This window comes from Tachysurus vachellii, chromosome 15 (assembly GCF_030014155.1).
Source record: "Tachysurus vachellii isolate PV-2020 chromosome 15, HZAU_Pvac_v1, whole genome shotgun sequence".
NCBI classification, from domain to species: domain Eukaryota; kingdom Metazoa; phylum Chordata; class Actinopteri; order Siluriformes; family Bagridae; genus Tachysurus; species Tachysurus vachellii.
Window position 1 is genome coordinate 3,783,543 of NC_083474.1, and position 23,075 is coordinate 3,806,617.

A 23,075-nucleotide genomic window follows, 5' to 3' on the forward strand; every position below is an offset into this window, starting at 1 on the left:
GTTAAAGTGTTTGTCTGTGTGTGAGAGAGAGAATGCACAGAATAACTCTAACTGGACTCGCTCAACTCGTCGGCAATCCTCCTTTCCTTTCTCTCTTTTTCTTTATCATTTGTTCACTCTCGCTCGTTATTTCAGTTTATTTTTTTTAAATCCGTGCATAAGAGGAGCGTTAATGCTAACTTTCCACTCAGATAAGGATACGAGACCCTAATCAAGGAGGCAGAGACATCACTGAAGAGATCATGTCTGGGGGCCGAAGCGCCTCCACCCCTACACCTCCACAGGTAATGCTCTCTTTCATTACATAGAAAGAGCCAGTGAAATGCTGCAACTTTGACTAATGTAATTTGAAAAAATGGACACAAACATCATGTGTGCAAGAGTGCTTTCTTTTTATCATTTAACAAATCTCTTTTTTTCCCCTTCATCCCAGTCGGCTCTGACGATGTCAGAAGGCGAAGCCATCACACAGTCAAATGGTGAGAAGGCCACGCCTCCTGTCACAGCAGCCAGGGGAGGTAAGGAGGGTATCACTGTGTGCATTTTGTAATGATTAACACTCCCCCACACAGCTGGTAGTTTCTCAGTCTTGTGCCACGTACCAGTCTCACTACCATCTGCCTTTAGTTTCAGTCTTTGCTCTAATCGTATCTTTTATTTTTCAGCCTTCAAATCTTTCTTCCTTTCTTTATTCTAAACACACACCACACAATTTAGCCAGAATTTCCAAGACGTCATTTTCTTGGTCTGTCGATACTGATGCTGATGGTTTTAGTATCGTTTGAAATCCTTTCTACAACGTTGCGCCTATGACATGTGGCAAGAGCGTCGATTGAGCATCAGCCAATAGATTCCGAAAGATTCGGAGTGGAAATGTGTCAGCAGTTCCTTGAATGCAGTTTATCATGTTTGTGTAGGAGGGCAGTGACAAAATGTAAACAAATTAATTTGACTTCTGTGTTTGATCCTGTGTTAGAATCTGGCCAGGTAAAACACAAACAGCTGTTAAGAACAGCAAAAATGAACAGTTCTTTCTGCCTGTGTCTTTAAAACTAAAAACTAATTTTTGTTGTTCTAGACGACCTGGTAAAACATGTAGTATCCCTAGAGTTCCCCGTTCCCCCAGGGGAAATCCCTATCCCAGATGCTCCGCCCACTCCCCCTCCCACCAGCCCAATCAGTGACACAGTTGATGCCCCACCTCCTACCATAGATAAAGCCACACAACTCAAAGATGCAAAACAGCAGGAGCTGAAATCCTCATCAGCCGCGGTTCCTTCTAGCGGTTCTACAGAGAATGGGGCAGGACCGGCAACAGTTTCTGTACTTCGTCCAGCTTCAGGAGCAGAGCCAGCACTGGAGTCGCCAATTGCACAGCCAGAGGAGCTGCAGTTTGTAAACGGTTTAACTGCAGATGCCAACAGAGACGTCAGTCCTCTTGCTGAGCCTGACATCACAAAAGAAGCTCCACCTGTTTTCGAGGAATTCTCAACACGGACTACCAAAGTTGTCTCTCCTGTCCTCAAGGAAACCCCCGCTCAGGTTGTCAGCGAGACACCGCCACTTCTAGATGTCAAAGAAACTTCTGTCACAAGTGTCAAAGAAACACCAGCTCCTATCCCAACACCTACTCCTGTTGTCACAGAAACCCCATCTCTGATTGCCAAGGATACCCCGTTATCAGCTGTGAAGGAAATCCTTGCACCAGTTGCTAAGGAAACCCCCCCTCCTGTTGTCCTGGAGGCTCTGGTTGAAAAGGAGATGCCTCCTCCAGTTGCCACAGAAACTAGCGAGCCTGTTGTCAAAGAAACCATTATTGAGGATCCTTGTCCTGTTGCTAAGGAGACCCCAGAACCAATCGACAAAGAAATCCGAAGTCCTGCTGCGCCTGTGTGTGTTGCTAAAGCAGCACCACCTTCTCCTCCTGCTCTTGCTGAGGAACAAGAGGACATGCCCCCTCCACAAACAACTGCCCCAGACAGCACTATGCAAGGTACATGCAAGTAAAAAGGATTCTAATAAATGAACTGATAGCAAATTGTTTTTGTGATGATAATTGTGTAGATTGACCCTTCTTTTTTTTTTCTTCCTTCAAGCAGCTGTTTCTGTGCCAAAAAAGAAGAGGAAGTTGAAGGACCTAAACAAGAAGGAGACTGGTGATGTTCTGGATGCCTTTAAAGAGGTGTGTGCACGTGCATGTCTGCGTGCGTGATCGTGTGTGTGCTCATGCGTGTGTTTTGAAGCAGATGCATATGCCTTGACAAATATTGATTTATATCATAACTCCCTGAAACTCTCACCACCTCTAAATTAGCCACCACCAAAGCCAGAGCCCATGCCCCAGACAAAATCAGAGCAGGCTGAACCTGCACCTGTAGCTCCACCCCCTGTAGAAGACATGGAAGAGACATGGGAAGAGAAGGAAGACAAGCTTGATGCTGAAAACCGCCAACTACGGAGTCCGGCACCGGCCACGCCCACCGAGCAGAAGTACCAGTACAAAGAGGGTGTGTGTTACTAAAACTCGTACATACCTTTGTTTAATATACCGCTGTCCTGAATTTGTCTTTCTCTGGTCCGCACAGAACAGTGGAAACCTCTGAACCCTGAGGAGAAGAAGAAATATGATCGAGAGTTTCTGTTGCGCTTCCAGTTCATCAGTGCTAGCATGCACAAACCAGAAGGGCTACCGCATATCAGCGATGTGGTGCTGGATAAGGTAGGGTGTACACGCTTGTTCCCACACACAAATACACACAGTAAGTAGGTGTTTTACATTTTAAGACACCCATAATTTGTTTTCTCATTATCATATCATTTAGCATATTGAATAATAAACATGCAATGCTTTCCATGTTAAATTATACTTGGGTGCCTGCCATTGGTGCTCATGTAAGACATTTAACACTAATTTCATCTGGCTGTCTTTTATTCTCACGCTTTATGCTCACTCTCTCTCTAGGTGAATAAAACTCCTCTGCGGCCATTAGACTTGAGCAGGATGAACTGTGGTCCAGACTTCACACCTTCATTTGCTAATTTGGGAAGACAGCCAGTTGGAGGGCGTGGCCCGGTCAGTCTCTCCACGAATCACAGCTTGAATAACATGTAGCATTACACACATGTAGAACTGAAGAAAGGCCCCTGTTATACTCTCGTTATTCCTCTGCTTATCTTATCACCTCCATATTATTATTATTATTATTATTATTATTATTATTATTATTATTATTATATAATTTCCTGTTTTTTCCATCACTCTGTCTCCAGGCTATGGGTTTGCCAGGCCCGAGGCGCTCAGGTCAGTCCAGTTCCCGCAAGGAACCAAGGAAGATCGTCCTGTCTGGTGTGTCCTTGAATGATGATATTCATCTGAGCAAGGCAGAGAATGCGTGGCGACGTGGTGGTGGTGGAGGAGTTGAAGTCGAAGACGCAGAGACTTCAAAGACACGGGAGCTACTGCGACGTGTGCGAGGTGTCCTGAATAAACTGACCCCTCAGATGTTCCAGCCACTGATGAAACAGATCACAGAGATGACCATTGACACAGAGGAGAGGCTGAAGGGTGTGATCGACCTCGTGTTCGAGAAGGCCATCTCTGAGCCCAATTTCTCTGTCGCCTACGCTAACATGTGCCGATGCCTCATGGGGGTGTGTGTCTGTGTGTCTTTTTACAAAGTAGACGCCGCATCATTATCTGAATCTGAGATTTAACATCACAGAATGTAGAATGATCTCTGTCTGTCTCCGTCTCTGTCTCTGTAGTTGAAAGTGCCTACTTCCGATAAGCCCAATGTCATGGTGAATTTCCGAAAGCTTCTGCTAAATCGTTGCCAGAAAGAATTCGAGAAGGACAAGGATGATGACGAGATCTTTGAGAAGAAACAAAAGGAGCTGGATGCTGCCACTGAGGTATGCGCACACACACACACACAAACACACTCATACTTCACTGAAAGCACATTTTATTGCATGGTTTACATGATTGTCAATATAGCATAATGCACTGCTACTGAGTATTGTGGACTTTCTGCAATACTGAACACCACTTGTTGAATGTGACGCATGGAGTATTGTAGGTTATCGTGCAGTGCTGTAAAGTATTGTTGTGTGGTATTGACTTTTTATATGACTACAAAAAAACTCATCCTTTACTTCTGACTCTATTATTTATATTATTTCTTATTTTTCCTTCTCCTCTGCAGGAGGACGTCCGACAGCATCTGAAAGAGGAGCTAGAAGAATCAAAGGACACAGCACGGCGACGCTCGCTCGGCAACATCAAGTTCATTGGCGAGCTGTTCAAGCTGAAGATGCTCACGGAGAACATCATGCATGACTGCGTGGTCAAACTGCTGAAGAACCACGATGAGGAGAGCCTGGAGTGTCTGTGCAGACTGCTGTCCACCATCGGCAAGGACCTGGACTTCGAGAAGGCCAGGGTAACACGAGCACACACACACGAAGAATAGTAAAATAATAAAAGGTAATCCAAGATAACTACCAGATTAATCCAGGCCTGAAAGCTAAGTTTTGTTTTTTTGGGGTTTTTTCCAGCCTCGCATGGATCAGTATTTTAACCAGATGGGGAAGATCATTAAAGAGAGGAAGACATCGTCCAGAATCCGATTCATGCTTCAGGACGTCATCGATCTGAGACGGGTAAATAATATAGATATTATCATTAATAATAATATTTATTGTCAACACATTTTCTAAAATTTAAGATACAAAAAAGTTACAAAATTAGAAAACAGTTGCGAAAAAAATAAAGAACAAAGCCTGAATTTGAATTAATAGATTATTGGAATACCAGTAAAGGACCTTAGGGAATGTGTGTGTGTGTGTGTGTGTACACTGTTACACTGCACCATAAGCTGCCACAGGTGTCCATCTCATTCTGATATCCAATCGGCTTCTTCATACCAATGTATTAGGTTCTGCCTCTCGTTATGTTCTCTTGTTTCTCTAATTTATATTTTATATTAGTGTGCGGTCTTTCAGCTGTATATAAGTGTGTGTATATTTGATGTGTGTGGAGTTCCTGTCGGTTTTGCCTTATCTGTCATTGACCTTTGTCTCACACACACCAAGCTTCTTGGAAACAACCAAAGTTTCATTTCTGTGTAAGTGCTAAGGACTGTGACTTCACAGACTCTAGCACTTACACAGAAATGAAACTTTAAGTAAACTCAGCTTACTTATTAAGCATGCTGTGTGTGTGTGTAAGATTACAGATGGTTGTTGTCAGTAAATTTCAGCCTACTGATATATTTCTTTACATTCCATATTTTCTGGGAAATTTGTTCTTTCACAGATTCCTAATTTTAAACACTTGGTGGTTATGAACATTTTAGCTTTGAAATGAGCTAATCAGATAAGTGCCTTAGTGGTTGTGTGCTGAATGTATACACGTAGAGCTAACTCTTGTAGTAGTAATATGATCTTCCTAATGGTTACACTAATCATTGGTACATAGTGAAACCTTCAACTTAAAACCTCAGCCATTCAGTAATTAAATTGTTAAACAGCCTAAACCTTTTTGGGCCACATTTCAGGCTAGCTGTATTATTTCTTTATATTTACATAGAAATCATTTAGAAAATAGACTTTCCAGAACTCGATTTCTGGTGTTAAAAATATTGCCCTCTTCTTTGCAGTGGTGGTATTGACTCGAAACCGTACTGACGGGAAGCATCTGGGTTGGGATTATCTTCTCTCAGATCTACTGCTGTATTTGACTTAACTCTAAAGTGGAAATTCAGAATTTAGCTGTCTGTTTTATCTTGGCCACAATCTAGCTGAATAAGTTTGGTGATTTATGTAGTTATTGATGTGTATTTACTCCTGTGTAGTCAGTGTTGTTGTCACTTGATGAATTTGCAGTTAAAGACACATTCCTAAGTTTCAGAGTAGGACTTCTGAGTGGAAAGTTGTTTTCTTTGTTTATTTCTCTAGTCAGAAGTAGAGTTTGAGTTTAAGTCGAGCGTAATAACACACTACACTACTGTAAACTCAAGAGTAGCACAGCTACCAGAAATATCAGGAACTCACTTCCTTTTTTACAATCTACGATCCCCTATTTTAGAATAACTGGGTGCCCAGGCGGGGAGATCAGGGCCCTAAGACAATCGAGCAGATCCACAAGGACGCAGAGATGGAGGAGCAGCGAGAGCAGGTTAAAGTCCAACAGCAGCTCCTCTCCAAGAAGGATGTACGAGGACCTGTAGGAGGAGGTGTGATCCTGGGCCCTCGAGGTGTTGGCCCTGCCTCACACCGGGGCAACCCACCACCAGATGACGGCTGGAATACAGTTCCCATTTCCACCAAGAACCGGCCCATTGACACGAGTCGCCTCAGCAAGATCACCAAGGTATCACCTCAGTTAGGATTATTAGTTATTATCATTAGTAGTTGATTGGTTTGTAGCCATTATTGTGTTTCCTAGTAAGAGCAACTTCCATTATTTTCGATGGTGATCTCTGTTCATCAACACCATCCTGACTGGTCATAAGGTCTTGATTTAGTTTTCTAGTCAGGTTTAAACGAACATGCTACTGTTGCTATAGTAACAGCTCAATTACAGGGACTTGTACAGTGAACGATTTCCTAATAATAAACAAATTAAGAAAACTGTTAATAAATGAATATAAAACACATTTAATACTGACACTTCAGTATTCATTTTCTAACATTACGAGTTTTCCTTTTCCGGATTCTCTGTAATACGTTTTTTTTTCTTTGGAATTACATATTATAATGAATATCAGATACTATTGAATAAACATATTAACATACTAATTAACAAACTGCTTTAATTCTGATCTGTTTTTCTCTCTTATGTCCCAGCCTGGATCACTGGACTTTAACAACCAGCTACTTGCACCTGGTGGCAAAGGATCTTGGGGCAGCTGGGGAAAGGGGAGCAGTGGAGGCTCAGGGGTTAAACCCAGTGGTGATGGTGCGTTTCATGTTTGTGTGGTATGTGTGATTGAGGCTCAGTGCTAATCTTACTTGATCTAGTTAGATGATTGTCTTTGGAGTTCTACAAGGTATTAAATATATTTATTTAGTCCAATTATATTACTTTGGTTTTTTTTATTTACTGTTGCCTGATCACAATTATAGCAAACACATAATTGCAACTACATTACTTAATTCTAGTTTGCTAGTTCATGAACAAATCTCAGTAACACGTTTTATAGAATTACTGTATAAAGCGTTTGTATGTACGTGTGTTTGCAGCTCAAGACTCGAGCCGTACAAGCACACTGAATCGCTTCTCCGCCCTCCAGCAGCCTCCTTCCTCCTCCTCATCTTCCTCCACCACGGACACTGACAGAAGAATCCCACAAAGGTCAGAGATCATGCTCTTTCTTCACCCTCTAGACATTCTCTCATCAATCTCTCAACTTTCTAATAGAGTTAGAGCAGTGAGATAAGAGGATTCTGGACTTTATCTTGAATCAGCCTTTAATTTCTCTTTCACTCACCTGTACAGGAGCAGCTTGAGTAGAGAGCGTGGCGACCGTGGTGACCGTCTAGAACGTGGTTCGGACCGAAACCGACCCAGCATCAGTAAGCGCAGCTTCAGCCGAGAAAAAGACGAGTGGGAGCAGAGACCAGTCGAGACGGTACAGCGAGTCACCAGCATGACTGATGAGCGAGAACGAGCAAGAGAGCGTGAACGAGAGAGAGAGCGTGAACGAGCACCCAGCAAAGACAACAGTCAGTATCCTCACCACAGTGTTTAATCTTTTATATGACATATTGCACAATCCCTACATGAATTATTTTCCAAAAACAGCAAATCCCAAACTGTTTTTAGTTGCATTTAACCTGCAAAACATTAAACTATTCTATCCTGAAGATGTCAGAAATCCTCAAGACTTTACAAAGCACTGACACTGGAGACTCCTTCCATCTATGTTAAATAAACCTCTGACTGAAAACATCACCATATCGACACACAAATCCCTGGGAATGAGCAGTCACTATGGAAGCAATGACGTTTTTTAATGGGTGCCTTGATATAAACCTGTGACTTGAATCACAGCTGGAGCTACAGAAATCATGTATGCAAATCAGGCACAGTGATCCAAAGAATTTCATTAGAATTTTGTATTTACCAGAAATGCACATTAAACCAATATTATACAGTGATGTATATCTTTTAGGACACACAGGCCACACCCACAATCAACATGACACTTGAACTCCACTACATATCTATCTCCTAACACACAGACACTGTTACCTAATGTTGATACTCTTAGGATGTCATTACGTGTGTTTGTGTGTGTGTGTGTAGTGAGGAGAGAACCTGTTTCCACACCACCTCCTGCTCCATCTAAACCGGCTCTAAGTCCTGAGGAACTCGAGAAGAAATCCACTGCTATTATCGAGGAGTACTTGCACATTAATGACATGAAGGTAGACACACACAAGTTTGTTTTTTTTGTTTTTGTTTGTTTGCACAGCCACACACCAATTTTTACTAGAAAAAAACAAAAAACGTTTATGTACTGATGTATAGGCGTGATTATCAACGCAACCAACTTCTGCCTAATGCTAGCCTGTCATTAAGCCTGACAATCAATTAGCAGTTTGTTTTTAATTTCTGAATGATATAAAAGTTTATACGCACACTTCAAACTTATGCAGCATTATATGAAGGCTGGTACATACAACGTTGGTGTGGTGTCCTGTCATCCAACAGGAGGCGTTGCAGTGTGTGAGCGAGATGAACTCTGCCTCACTACTCTACTTGTTTGTGAGGACGGGAATTGAGTCGACTCTGGAGCGCAGCACTATTGCCAGAGAGCACATGGGTTTACTACTACACCAACTCGTCAAAGCTGGAATGCTGTCTGCACAGCAGTACTACAAAGGGTGTGTGTGTGTGTGTGTGTGTGTGCGCGCATTTGTCTACTGAGGCTATTGGTAAAGGTAAACATTTAGCAGTATAACAGTGTTATTTGGAAGTGTTAGTAATTATTGATGGAATGTCCTCAGAAGGATTAAAGTGTTTGTGGTTAAGTTTGTGCGTGTGTGTGTTTGAGACTTGTCAGTGGAAGACTTCAAATGTGTTTTAGAGACAATAAAAGATTGATGATGATGGTAAAAATGTACATATATTGTATAATTTCTCATGTGTGTTTGTTTTCAGCCTGATGGAGGTGCTGGGGGTGGCTGAGGACATGGCTATTGATGTGCCTCATATCTGGGTTTACCTGGCTGAACTGATCACTCCCCTGCTGCATGAGGGTGGGATTTCCATGGGCTCACTCTTTAGGTGAGTCACACAGTTCAGCATATTTTCACAAGACCGTGTAACTGAGCATGCAGCAGGAAAATCGACTACATTGTGACTTTTGATTCACAGGGAAGTGTCTAAGCCCCTGGTACCTATTGGCAAAGCTGGAGATCTACTAGCACACCTCCTCACCCTGCTCTGCAAAGTAATGGTATGTTCTCTGTGTGTGAGAGAGAGTGAGAATCAGTGAATATAATTGTGTATTCATTATAAACACTTTTTTATATGTACAGAGCCATAAGAAGGTTGGAGCCATGTGGAGGGAGGCAGGGCTTAGCTGGAAGGACTTCCTGTCTGAGGATGAAGATGTGAATAAGTTTGTGACTGAGAAGGTTTGATCAAGAAATCACTTCCTTATTACCTCCCCTGTTCCTACTCTATTCTCACCGTTTCATTCTTCATTCCTTCGATTCTTGTCATTCTTTGCTTCCTCAATTGCTCATATCTCTAAAATGTTTAACGGATGGGCTAAAACCTTAATGGTGTGTTTGTGTATGTTCATGTAGGGAGTGGACTACACACTGGGGGAGGAGTATGGAAAAGTTGGTAGCAGCAGGAAATCACTGAGTATGGAAGAGCTTTCGAAACAGCTGGACCAACTGTTGCAGGACAAATCTGACAACCAGCACATATTCAACTGGGTGGAGGTAGTGTGTGCGTGCGTGCGTGAAAATAATGGTATAACCATGATTTGTAAATTTCATGGGTGACGTCACTTTGCTCTTCGTGTTTTCAGGCAAACCTGGATGAGCAGCAGGTTTCATCAAACACCTTCGTTCGAGCTCTGATGTCCTCCGTGTGTCAGGCTGCTATCATTTGTGAGTTGTGTAATAAATCTTTCTTTTCTAGCCGGTTAAGTAACACACAAACATTTTATGTACATTTATTAAATATCTCTCTCTTACTGTGAACAGGCGAAACTCCGTATAAAGTTGACTCTAAAGGGATTTCCCAGCGGGCCAAGCTGCTCCAGCGCTACATTAAGGATGAGCAGAAGGAGCTGCAGGCACTCTATGCATTACAGAGCCTCATGGTGCAGATGGAGCAGCCGCCAAGTGAGTGTGTTTCATAAACCTAATGGGTGTGGTCTCATATTCTAATGAGTACACTTGATTGATATTTACATTTGGATAAGTGGTTATGAGTTGGAATTTTGGAATTCTAACCAAACCAAGAACTAAGTCATGAACGGGCCACTTTTCCTAGCATGTGTGTGTGTGTGGAACGAGTGACATCGGCCAAGTAATTGTGGGGGGAGGAGTCAACACATTTATTCAATAGTAGCCCTGCCCACTTTTATTCTGTGTTATCTATAGGTGCATCTCAACAAATTAGAATGTTGTGGAAAAGTTAATTTATTTCAGTAATTCAACTCAAATAGTGAAACTCGTGTATTATATTAATTCAGTACACACAGACTGAAGTATTTAACTCTTTTGTACATTTATTTGTGATGGTTTTGGCTCACATTTAACAAAAAACAAACCAGTTTATCTCAGTGTATCTCAACAAAGTAGAATGTGCCATAAGACCAATAAAATAAACATTTGTAGTGAATTGTTGGCCTTCTGGAAAGTATGTTCATTTACTGTATATGTACTCAATACTTGGTTGTGGCTCCTTTTGTTTTAATTACTGCCTCAATTCAGTGTGGCATGGAGGTGATCAGTCTGTGGCACTGCTGAGGTGGTGTGGAAGCCGAGGTTTCTTTGACTGTGGCCTTCAGTTCATCTGCATTTTTTTTTGGTCTCTAGTTTCTCATTTTCCTCTTGACAATAAACCATAGATTCTTTATGGGGTTCAGGTCTGGTGAGTTTACTGGCCAGTCAAACACCAACACCATGGTTATTTAACCAACTTTTGGTGCTTTTGGCAATGTGGGCAGCTGCTAAAAAATGAAATCAGCATTTTTAAAAAGCTGCTCAGCAGAAGTGCTCTAAACATGAAGAGCTCTAAACATTCTTGGTAAACGGGTGCTGTGACTTTGGTTTTCAAAAAACACAGTGGACCAACACCAGGAGATGACATTGCACCCCAAATCATGACAGACTGTGGAACCTGGACTTCAAGCAACTTGGGCTATGAGCTTCTCCACCCTTCCTCCAGACTCTATGACCTTGGTTTCCAAATGAAATACAAAACTTGCTCTCATCTGAAAAGAGGACTTTGGACCACTGGGCAACAGTCCAGTTCTTCTCCTTAGCCCAGCTAAGACTCCTCTGACGTTGTCTGTGGTTCAGGAGTGGCTTAACGAGGAATACGACAACTGTGTGTGGTGGCTCTTGATGCCTTGAACCCAGCCTCAGTCCATTCCTTGTGAAATTCACCCAAATTCTTGAATGGATTTTTTCTTCTGCACTTTTTCCTTCAACCCAACTTTCTGTTAACATGCTTGGATACAGCACTCTGAACAGCCAGCTTCTTTGGCAATGAATGTTTGTGGCTTACCCTCCTTGTGAAGGGTGTCAATGATTGTCTTCTGGACAACTGTCAGATCACAGTCTTCCCCATGATTGTGTAGCCTAGTGAACCAAATTGAGAGACCATTTTGATGGCTCAGGAAACCTTTGCAGGTGTTTTGAGTTGATTAGATGATTGGCATGTCACCATTTTCTGTGTTGAGATTTTTTTTTTGTGAGCCACAATTAAATGTACAAAACACTTCTGTCTGTGTGTACTGAATTTATATAATACACAAGTTTCACTATTTGAGTTGAATTACTGAAATAAATGAACTTTTCCACGACATTCTAATTTACTGAGATGCGCATATATATATATATATATATATATATATATATATATATATATATATATATATATATATATATATATATATATATATATATATATATATATATATATATATATATTTGTATATTTGTATGTGTGTGTATGGATAATGGATGTGTGTGTGCATATAATATATGGATTTTTTTGAAAGCTTCCTGTTGCATTGTGAATGTTACTAATCTTGAATTTTATTTACATTTTTTGCATGTTTAGACTTATTGCGGATGTTTTTCGACATACTCTACGATGAGGACATCATTAAGGAGGATGGATTCTACAAGTGGGAGTCAAGCAAAGATCCAGCTGAGCAGCAAGGGAAGGGCGTTGCCCTCAAATCAGTCACCGCCTTTTTTACTTGGCTCCGTGAAGCTGAGGACGAATCAGACAACAGCTAAACAGCCCTGGCTCCTTTCACACTTTTCCACTCTTCTGGGAGTTGAAACAAGATGCAATTTTGAGCATGGCTGAAAATTTGAATTTCAGATCAAATGTTTCCCCTGGTTTTATGCTATTGAATGTTTTTTGATCCAAAACTTTAATGAAAATGACATTCACCACAAGGATAAAGTCATCTGAAGATCTTGTTCCGTTATAGTCTCAGTGGTTCTTGACATCAGCTTGGTGTCAATAAACTATGCCTACACTTTGCCTACGATGTGTCGCTACACCAGCATGAGTATCAAAAGCTGCTCAGAGCTCTATATTTTTTTAAACCCTTCAAGTACCATGTTGAGAAAAACTATACTTTTGTGCTGGAGAATGAAGTGCTGTGTTTATTTTTTTTTTCCATTTTTCCTCCCACCTGATTTTGTTAAACAGGGCAAAAGAAAACACAATCCAGAGCTGTGATTGGGTGGTTTTAAAAGGAGGAAATGAACTGCTTCCTAATAGCTCCGTGTGATGATGAAGAAGGGGGGGAAAAGCAATGGAGGCTGAACTTTTGTCTTTTTTTTTTTTGCTGCTGCTGCTGCTGAGGGGGGCGGACTTACACTAATCGTCACCCTGAACTTGTCTGACTTAACTTTGTTTAAAAAAAAAAAAAAAAGAGGACAAAAAAACTGGTTGGCTGAATTCGTGTTAAGGCTGTAGTGCATTTTATAAAATACAATCAATACTAAAACTTAGAAAAAAAATTATTTAGATATTGACTATAAGAAAGGCAAAAGTGTTAAACAAATGAATTAAAAAGGAAGACAAAAACAGTGTGAAAAGCCCTTTCTGCTAATAACACATTTCAGGAGAGTCCTGTAAATATTTAGTTTATTGATTGTTTTTGTTTAAAATTTCCAATAATAAAAAAATGCTAACTTTAATGTTTCATTTTGTTTTTCCTTTTTTCCCTGTATAGCTGACGAGACTCTTATTGATAACCACTTTTTCAAAAAATATTCCATTGTAAAACGATTAATTAGAAGAAATTTCTTTCTTTTTTTTTTTTTAAAAAAAGACAGTTTATTTTACATTTAAATGCTATCCCAGTTCTGGATCAACTAAGATTGAAAACTTTTGTTGCGATCTATTTGGTTGGTCCGATTACTGGGACACAGAAAGAATATGAAGACATAAGTGTTAAGGGGCATTTACTGCAAATAAATAAGAATATGAAGACAAAAATAAAATGAAAAAATTTGACAATGTGAAATTGTTTTTTACTCATATTGCCTGTTTAAAATGATTAAATTGAAAATTACACATGTGCTAAATGTGGCCCTAGGGCTACAAAGGTAATATTTATAAAATATTAACTTTGCAGCCCTAGGAAAGGAAGCCCTGAAGGAATCTTGATTTTTTTTTTCTTGCAAAGTAAAGAGAAAAGTAGAGGCATGTCAGTTGTTGAATGAACTTTTAATGTTATAGGTTAGTATCACGTTTCAACAGTACAATGATTTAGCTGTAATGTTAAGTGATCTGGTTCAGATTTGGTTGGGTTGCCGTCTTCCTAAACCTGGCCCTGTTCTCTCAAAGCTGGCCATTGGTGCTTGTGCTTTGGCTCCTGAAGCCTTCACTGAAGTTTCAAGGGCCTTCCGGAGCTGACATGACAAAGCAAACAGTGAATTTGTGACTCTTTAGAAGGACCTTTGAATTAGGAATTAAGTCATTTGGACACTGCACTGTTTCTAGCTGGTCTCAAAAACTACAAAGGGTCTGGAACTGGCAAAGCTCCTTTTCTATCTGTGGCCTTTCCACAGAAGTCCAGGTATGGATTTTTCTCACCTCTTTATGTGACACAACTCCTACAAGTCTCCCGACAATGGTGACATATGCATGGTCCAAAGTCATCATTGCGAAGATCTAGTGGACCTACAGATATTGAAAGAAAGATGTAACTCTATATCAGACATTTTACTTCATTGATTACGTGTCAGCCAGCTTGTTTGCACGCACCTTCTACAGGGAGGTTTTTTCTAATATCTGTACAGAGGCAGGGTCAATCTTACAGAGGTTAAAGTCGACCTTTTCATCAATCCGTTGCTCTTCCCACGTGATGATCTGGAACCAGTCACCTGGATACACATGTGGATCTTCTCAAAAGTTTAAAAACGATAATATTTGATACCCTCAGTGGAACAGACAGAGTTTTTTTTATTGGTCAATTATTTAATATTATTTTTGTAAATCTCAGCTAGTCCCTACTGTCATGCGCTTTCTAGCACTTCGGTATAAAGTACCAATGGTGTGAGAAGCCACTTAAAATCTAAGCAATTAATTAAAATTCTACAGCTCTTAATTTGCAGCTCTTCCATTATGAGTGTGTACATGGCATGTATTATCACCTCTCTCATTGTCATAGTATCTTTCACATCAGGATCCTCCTAAATGGAAAAAAAAAATGTTTTTTTTATTCCTTTTAATATAGCATTTGGAAATCAATCAGAAAAAAAGAATTAACTATGTGTATGGATAAAGGCGAATCAAGCTGAACATGAGAGCTCTCTTACCTCTATATCCACACTAGAATGGCCACACAAGCACATAGGCTCTTAATGGTAACGTTTGAACCTTGGTAACCTGAGTAAGACATTAGAGATAGTAGAAAGATGGTAATTACATGACCTGGTGGTAGGTTGATGTAATTGTATAGTTTCTGATAAGAAACAGAGCTTGCTTTAGAATATGCACCAGCTGAATGGCAAACAGTACCATCATCCCTCACCCAGTTAGATGGGCTACGAATGAAAAGGAAAGGATCAAGAAAGAGCTCCCTTGAGCATCAATTGCAATGAAATTCTGCTTTGCAGAACCATTATTATTTCTTTCTGGAATGATTTTTACTTTCTGATTTTCTCCCTGAAGATCTCCCAAAAAAAAGGAATACATCATTTTGAATATAGATCTCCAGGAGCTCTTTGGGCACTACACTCTTAACATTAAACTAAACTTGCTTCAGTTTGGAACTTCATTTTAAAGGTTTGGGCACGTTCACATTAACAGTTCTCCAAACTTGGAGGGTGCACAGGACAACCTCTGCAAGAAGGATGGGAAACCTGCCACTAAAAAGCCCCAGCTACCAACTGCCTCTGCCTCTGTCATGCTTTTATCTGCCCCTTCAGTAGAAGCTGTGAATCCTAGATCTGCCTCCTTGGCTATCTAAAGATCCACCAGTGCTCTCATGCTCTACCTTGAGCAATTACCAGTAGTTCCTGTGTGTCAGTATGTGAAAGAAGCAGCAAATTTGTAACATTGGTGTAGTATGATTGTACAGTTGAGTTAATACTAATAATGGGCTTGTTTGTGGTTGCCTGATGTGTAGGATGTTTAACACACTGTCTTGTGTTGTACAGTACCTCTCCATTATCGGTGATTTTAAAGAAAACAACCCAGATGGTCCAAATACAGAGGTCTGAAAGACATCCACAGTTACAGAATGTTAGGATTTAAATCTTGGACCATGTATCTTTCTGTTTTTTTTTTTTTTTTTTTTATTCTGCACTTTTCTTTTTGTTTAGTTACCTGAATGAGTTTCAGGTAAAGTTGTGGAGTGAAGTACAAACTCCTCTCACAGAGTCTTTTAAACACTGTCTGCTATTTTCAAGTATTTTTAGGTGTCAGGTTCTTCATTCCTATACCAGACAACACTTCTTGCTAATGTAAAGATAAAAAATATCTGTGAAGATGTTTGAGACACATTATTGCTCTTTAAAGCCTAAAAGATTTTTTGTTAATGAAAAGAAGCAGGTTTTTTGGTGTGGGAAGTACAGGGTAGTAAAAAAGGATTTCTGGTAGTATGTCTATGCAAGTGTACATTCTACATTCTTGTAAAGATTTTTCTTGTCCATTACCCATAATGTACTATATCTAGATACACTTTGTGGTTATGTTAAATCCCTCCTTCTTTGCTGCACTGCTTACCTCAAGGACATCTTCCTTGTTCTGAGCTTGCCGATGGATGTATTTGAGTCTCCGCATTCGGCAGAGCTGATTGGACAGCAGCGCCTGCAGCTGTGCACGCTCATTCTAATGTCGGCTTCTTCATACCACTGTATTAGTTTCTGCCACTCGTTATGTTTTCTTGTTTCTATAATTTATATTTTATATTAGTGTGCAGTCCTTCAGCTGTATATAAATGTGTGTATATTTGATGTGTGTGGAGTTCCTGTCGGTTTTGCCTTATCTCTGTCATTGACCTTTGTTTTAACCTTATGTTTTGTTTCTTTACATACCATATTTTCTGGGAAATTTGTTCTTTCACAGATTCCTAATTTTTTTTCATATAGCAGGCCTTTGTGATTTTCAGTACGTTTTTGATTTGAGAACTGTAATTTTTTTTATAAACCAAATCAGGTAGGTGGTTTTGAACATTTTAGCTTTGAAATGATACAAGTGCCTTAGTGGTTGTGTGCTGAATATATATAGAGCTAACTCTTGTAGTAGTAATACGATCTTTCTAATGTTTACAATAATCATTGGTACAGATCTGTTGTATAGGACTTGATGTTGATATCCCTTAATGCATACTTGAGGCACCGATGAGACTCCATGGGATGGTCCATTGAGTGATGGCACTGTTGTGAAGTATGCATCCCTTAATGCATACTTGAGGCTCCGATGAGACTCTGTGGGATGGTCAACTGAGTGATGGCACCCTCCTGCCTTGGTGTTTCGCTGATAGGCCCACAACACCTCCAGAGGGTTCAGCAGTGAATCCCAGCATCGCAGGTTCACTCCCTAGGTGCCATCAACTCACTTGAAGACCCAGGCGGAGTCTTTTCTCTTCACCCACAGCCACTGGCTTCCCTTTTCTGTAGCTGCAGAGAGGTCTTTGACTGCCTGCCGGTGGGCCTTTCCTCACACTCCCTGAGTAGCCTGGATGTTGAGGTGGCTACAAACCCTCTGCAGCCTACTTCCACTGGGCGTACCTTCACATTCCAGCCTTGTTGTTGCGCATCGGTTGCAAGTTCAGCGTACCTCAGCCTTTTCTGTTCATAGGCCTCCTCCACTGCACTCTCCCAGGGCACGGTGAGCTCGATGATGTAGACAAGCTTGAGTGAGGCTGACCACAGAACAAGGTCTGGTCGCAGGTTGATGGCTGCGATTTCAGCTGGGAAGCAAAGTCTGCCAGCAGCTTCCAGTCCCATGCTCTGCCCAGCTGACCAGAGTCTGATCTTATGGTGGTGAGGTTGGCTTGACCCTCACCCTCCCGAACAAATGGTGTTGGCTGCCACTTGGATGATGGGTGGAGGATGGACATTTGCGCTTGTCCGTTGACTTTCGAACACTGCAGCAAGACACTTCAGCACCTGGTTGTGCCGCCAGGTGTAACGGCCTTGAGCGAGGCTGGTCTTGCATCCCACTAAAATGTGCTTCAGTGTTGCTAGACTTGGGCATAGAGGGCACGTGGGGTCTTCGGCATACCATTGGCTTAGGTTTGTGGGAGAAGTTAGGACATCGTAGGCAGCCCTGATGGTAAAGCGTGCCCTCTTTACCATCTGGAGGAGTGGAGAAGATCTTCCTCTTCTCCACTCCTTCCCATGCCATCCACTGCCCTTGCTTTGCCTGTGCCACAGCTTGGGCGCCCCTTCTTGCTTTCTCCTCCCGACGTACCTCCTGGACCACCATCTTGCGTCTCTTAGATGGAGAGGCCTTGCTCCACATTGGGGTACTGGCCCCAAATCCAAGACCACTCCTCCCCTCCTGCACTCGGCCCACAATGTCTTTGTGTCTGAGTGCTGCCTTTGCCTGCTCAGTTGCAGCCAACGGGGTCCACTTCCTCCCGGTGGCCAAGATGGGGGCAGCTTGGGCTACAAATGGATTGCTTGAATCCAGTAGCATCATCTCCAGTCTGACTTTGGCACACTTGTATTCCTCTACCAGACTGGAAATGGGCAGGCGTAGCATCCCTTTGCCGTAAAATCCAATACTGCTGAGGCACCTGGGAAGGCCAAGCCACTTCCTTACATATGAGCTGACCAGTCTCTCCAGCTTTTCAACCTTCAGGAGCGGGACTTCTTAGAGGGTTAGTGGCCACAGGAGACGTGGAAGTAGTCCATACTGCATGCACCAGAGCTTCAGATTGCCAGGAAGCAGGGTTCTGTCAATGTTCTCCAGGCCACTGGCTACCTCCTTCCTAAGATGCATCATGCCAACGGCCTAGGCTCTTCACTGGCTTCTCGGAGACAGTTGGGATGTGTTCCTCACTGATGTGGAAGCAGTGGTCTGACAGCTTCCCTTAATGATGGAGATGCTTCTGGACTTGCTCAGATGGGACTTCTGCCAAGACTTCCTTCTCACATGACCCTTGGAAGCTCCACAACATCATCTCTTCTCTACTCAACCCCTCGGCTCCACCTTCTCCATCCTCCCTGACTGCAGAAGACTTTGCTTCTTTCTACCAGGAGAAGATTGAGGAAATCTGCTGTACCTTCACTTCTGCCCCAACTGCACTTACATCTCACAGTATGGATTCCCCCACTCCTGTCGCATTTCTCAACTGTAGCAGCAAAAGAGATTTTACAACTCATCCAGTCTTGCAATCCTACCACCTGCCCATTGGATCCACTCCCTTCCACTATGCTCCAGACCATTACGCAAGACCTTCTGCCCTTCATTACCACTATCATCAATAGATCCATAGCATCTGGTGAGGTACCAACTACTTTCAAGAGAGCAAGGGTTATTCCCATTCTAAAAAAACCTGCTCTGGATCCATCAGACATCAGTAACTACAGACCGGTATCACTTCTCTCGTTTCTTTCAAAAATTCTTGAACGCATTGTCTATAATCAACTGTATGTCTTTCTGTCTCTCACAGAACAACTTCCAAGATCCCAACCAGTCTGGCTTTAAAGCAGCTCATTCCACAGAGACAGCCATTTTGGATGTCAATGAGAAACTACATGTTGCTAGATCAGCCAAACTGTCACCCGTCCTTATCCTCCTTGACCTTTCAGCAGTGTTTGATATGGTCAACCACAAGACTCTCTTGTCCACCCACAGGAGTCTTGGGATTTGCGGATCAGCTTGGGAATAATTCGCTTCCTACCTGGAAGGACGCTCATATCAGGTAACATGGAGGGGAATGACATCTGCTCCACGCAGACTCTCCACTGGTGTCCCACAGGGCTCAGTACTTGGTCCTCTTCTTTTCTCACTGTATACTCACACTCAAGACAATCTAGCAGATCCACAAGGACGTAGAGATGGAGGAGCAGTGAGAGCAGGTTAAAGTCCAACAGCAGCTCCTCTCCAAGAAGGATGTATGGGGACCTGTAGGAGGAGGTGTGATCCTGGGCCCTCGAGGTGCTGGCCCCGCCTCACACCAGGGCAACCCACCACCAGACGACGGCTGGAACACAGTTCCCATTTCCACCAAGAACCGGCCCATTGACACGAGTCGCCTCAGCAAGATCACCAATGTATCACCTCAGTTAGGATTATTAGTTATTATCATTAGTAGTTGATTGGTTTATAGCCATTATTGTGTTTCCTAGTAAGAGCAACTTCCATTAATTTCGATGGTGATCTTCTCTGTTCATCAACACCATCCTGACTGGTCATAAGGGCTCAATTACAGGGACTTGTACATTGAACGATTTCTTAATAATAATCAAATTAAGAAAACTATTAATATAAAACACATTTAATACTGAGACTTCATTATTAATTTTCCTTTTCAGGATTTTCTGTAACACAGGAAACTACAGGGTTTTTTTTTTTTTGAATTACATATTATAATGAATATATCAGATACTATTGAATAAACATATTAACATACTAATTACAAACAAACTGCTTTAATTCTGATCTGTTTTTCTCTCTGATGTCCCAGCCTGGATCACTGGAGTTTAACAACCAGCTTCTTGCACCTGGTGGCAAAGGATCTTGGGGCAGCTGGAGAAAAGGGAGCAGTGGAGGCTCAGGGGTTAAACCCAGTGGTGATGGTGTGTTTCATGTGTGTGTTTGTGTGGTATGTGTGATTGAGGCTCAGTGCTAATGCGCACTCGTACTTGATCTAGTTAGTTGATTGTCTTTGGAGTTCTACAAGGCATTAAATATACGGTAATGGCCAAAAATGTTGGCACCCCTGAAATTTTTCCAGAGGATGAAGTATTTCTCACAGAAAAGTATTGCAATTACATGTTTATTTCCTTTGTGTGTATTGAAACAAACCCAAAAACAAAAAAAAAAAAAAAAACACGCAAGGAAAAAGCAAATTTGACATAATTTCACACAAAACTCCAAAAATGGGCTGGACAAAATTATTGGCACCCTTAACTTAATATTTGGTTGCACACTCTTTGGAAAAGTTAACTGAAATCAATCGCTTCCTATAACCACCAATAAGCTTCTTACACCTCTCACCTGGAATTTTGGAGCACTATTCCTTTGCAATCTGCTCCAGGTCTCTATTTTGAAAGGGCGCCTTTTCCCGACAGCAATTTTAAGATTTCTCCACAGGTGTTCAATGGTATTTAGATCTGGACTCATTGCTGGCCACTTCAGAACTCTCCAGCGCTTTGTTGCCATCCATTTCTGGGTGCTTTTTGAAGTATGTTTGGGGTCATTGTCCGGCTGGAAAACCTGCCATGATCTACCACACAAACCCAGCTTTCTACCACTGGGCCCTACATTGGGACCCAAAATCCTTGCTAATCCTCAGATTTCATGATGCCTTGCACAGAGTCAAGGCAGCCAATGCCAGAGGCACCAAAACAGCCCAAAAAACAAACTTTGAACCTCCACCATGTTTGACTGTAGGTACTGTGTTCTTTTCATTCTGCTTTCTGTAAACAATAGAATGAGGTGCTTTACCAAAAAGCTCTATCTGGGTCTCATCTGTCCACAAGAAGTTTTGCCAGAAGGATTTTGGCTTACTCATGTACATTTTGGCAAACTGAAGTCTTGTTTTTTTATGTTTTTGTGTCAGCAGTGGGGTCCACATGGGTCTCCTGCCGTAGCGTTTTATTTCATATAAATGTCAACGGATAGTTCACGCTGACACTGATGCACCCTGAGCCTGCAGGACAGCTTAAATTTCTTTGGGACTTGTTTGGGGCTGCTCATCCATCATCCGGACTATCCTGCGTTGCAACCTTTCATCAGTTTTTCTCTTCCGTTTGTGTCCAGGGAGATTAGCTAAAGTGCCATGAGCTGCAAACTTCTTGATCATGTTGCGCACTGTGGACAAAGGAACATCTAGATCTCTGGAGATGGACTTGTAACCTTGAGATTGTTTATATTTTCCCACAATTTTGGTTCACAAGTCCTCAGACAGTTCTCTTCTCCTCTTTCTGTTCTTCATGCTTAGTGTGGCACACACAGACACACAATGCAAAGACTGAGTCAACTTCTCTCCATTTTATCTGCTTTCAGTTGTGATTTTTATATTGCCCACACCTGTTACTTGCCCCAGGTGAGTTTAAAGGAGCATCACTTGCTTGAAACAAACTTATTTATCCACAATTTTGAAAGGGTGCCAATAATTTTGTCCAGCCCATTTTTGGAGTTTTGTATGAAATTATGTAAAATTTTCTTTTTCCTCTGTTTTTTTTGTGTCATTTCAATACAAACAAAGGAAATAAACATGTGTATAGCAAAAGATGTGTAATTACAATACTTTTCTGTGAGAAATTCTTTATTTTCTGGAAAATTTTCAGGGGTGGCAACAATTTTGGCCATGACTGTATTTATTTAGTCCCATTTTATTATTATTATTTTTTTTTTGTTTACTGTTGCCTGATCACAATTATAGCAAACACATAATTGCAACTACATTACTTAATTCTAGTTTGCTAGTTCATGAACAAATCTCAGTAACACGTTTTATAGAATTACTGTATAAAGCGTTTGTATGTACGTGTGTGTTTGCAGCTCAAGACTCAAGCCATACAAGCACACTGAATCGCTTCTCCGCCCTCCAGCAGCCTCCTTCCTCCTCCTCCTCATCTTCCTCCAACACGGACACTGACAGAAGAATCCCACAAAGGTCAGAGATCATGCCCTTTCTTCACCCTCTAGACATTCTCTCATCAATCTCTCAACTTTCTAATAGAGTTAGAGCAGTGAGATAAGAGGATTCTGGACTTTATCTTGAATCAACCTTTAATTTATCTTTCACTCACCTGTACAGGAGCAACTTGAGTAGAGAGCGTGGTGACCGTGGTGACCGTCTTGAATGTGGTTCGGACCAAAACCGACCCAGCATCAGTAAGCGCAGCTTCAGCCAAGAAAAAGACAAGTGGGAGCAGAGACCAGTCGAGACGGTACAGCGAGTCACCAGCATGACTGATGAGCGAGAACGAGCAAGAGAGTAAGAACGAGAGAGAGAGCGTGAACGAGCACCCAGCAAAGACAACAGTCAGTATCCTCACCACAGTGTTTAATCTTTTATATGACATATTGCACAATCCCTACATGAATTATTTTCCAAAAACAGCAAATCCCAAACTGTTTTTAGTTGCATTTAACCTGCAAAACCTTAAACTATTCTATCCTGAAGATGTCAGAAATCCTCAAGACTTTACAAAGC

At 41.6% G+C, this 23,075-nt stretch overlaps 1 protein-coding gene and 1 long non-coding RNA gene across 9 annotated transcripts in view; one reads left to right on the forward strand and one right to left on the reverse strand.

Annotated features, from left to right (window-relative positions):
- Positions 1-13,422, forward strand: part of LOC132857816 (eukaryotic translation initiation factor 4 gamma 1-like) — a 796,411-nt gene extending 782,989 nt beyond the window's left edge. For 5 of the 8 annotated variants that reach the window (XM_060887882.1, XM_060887881.1, XM_060887884.1 and 2 more), the window contains 24 exons: positions 192-284; positions 434-518; positions 1,079-1,993; positions 2,097-2,182; positions 2,315-2,507; positions 2,586-2,719; positions 2,963-3,073; positions 3,271-3,651; positions 3,766-3,912; positions 4,206-4,442; positions 4,558-4,662; positions 6,089-6,373; positions 6,850-6,962; positions 7,241-7,357; positions 7,502-7,728; positions 8,312-8,433; positions 8,720-8,892; positions 9,170-9,295; positions 9,386-9,467; positions 9,550-9,648; positions 9,823-9,963; positions 10,053-10,134; positions 10,231-10,371; positions 12,323-13,422. In XM_060887882.1, the coding sequence (XP_060743865.1) occupies positions 192-284; positions 434-518; positions 1,079-1,993; positions 2,097-2,182; positions 2,315-2,507; positions 2,586-2,719; positions 2,963-3,073; positions 3,271-3,651; positions 3,766-3,912; positions 4,206-4,442; positions 4,558-4,662; positions 6,089-6,373; positions 6,850-6,962; positions 7,241-7,357; positions 7,502-7,728; positions 8,312-8,433; positions 8,720-8,892; positions 9,170-9,295; positions 9,386-9,467; positions 9,550-9,648; positions 9,823-9,963; positions 10,053-10,134; positions 10,231-10,371; positions 12,323-12,504 (4,377 nt within the window). In that variant the 3' untranslated portion in view covers positions 12,505-13,422. The remainder of the gene's footprint in view (positions 1-191; positions 285-433; positions 519-1,078; positions 1,994-2,096; positions 2,183-2,314; positions 2,508-2,585; positions 2,720-2,962; positions 3,074-3,270; positions 3,652-3,765; positions 3,913-4,205; positions 4,443-4,557; positions 4,663-6,088; positions 6,374-6,849; positions 6,963-7,240; positions 7,358-7,501; positions 7,729-8,311; positions 8,434-8,719; positions 8,893-9,169; positions 9,296-9,385; positions 9,468-9,549; positions 9,649-9,822; positions 9,964-10,052; positions 10,135-10,230; positions 10,372-12,322) is intronic. The other 3 variants (XM_060887885.1, XM_060887883.1, XM_060887886.1) reach the window with 3 other exon arrangements.
- Positions 13,423-14,492: 1,070 nt separating this feature from the next.
- LOC132858244 (uncharacterized) lies at positions 14,493-15,080 on the reverse strand. Its single transcript, XR_009649620.1, has 3 exons — positions 15,049-15,080; positions 14,884-14,922; positions 14,493-14,599 (listed from the first exon to the last, which is right to left on the reverse strand). It is a non-coding gene; the product is annotated as an uncharacterized LOC132858244 (long non-coding RNA).
- Positions 15,081-23,075: the final 7,995 nt, after the last annotated feature.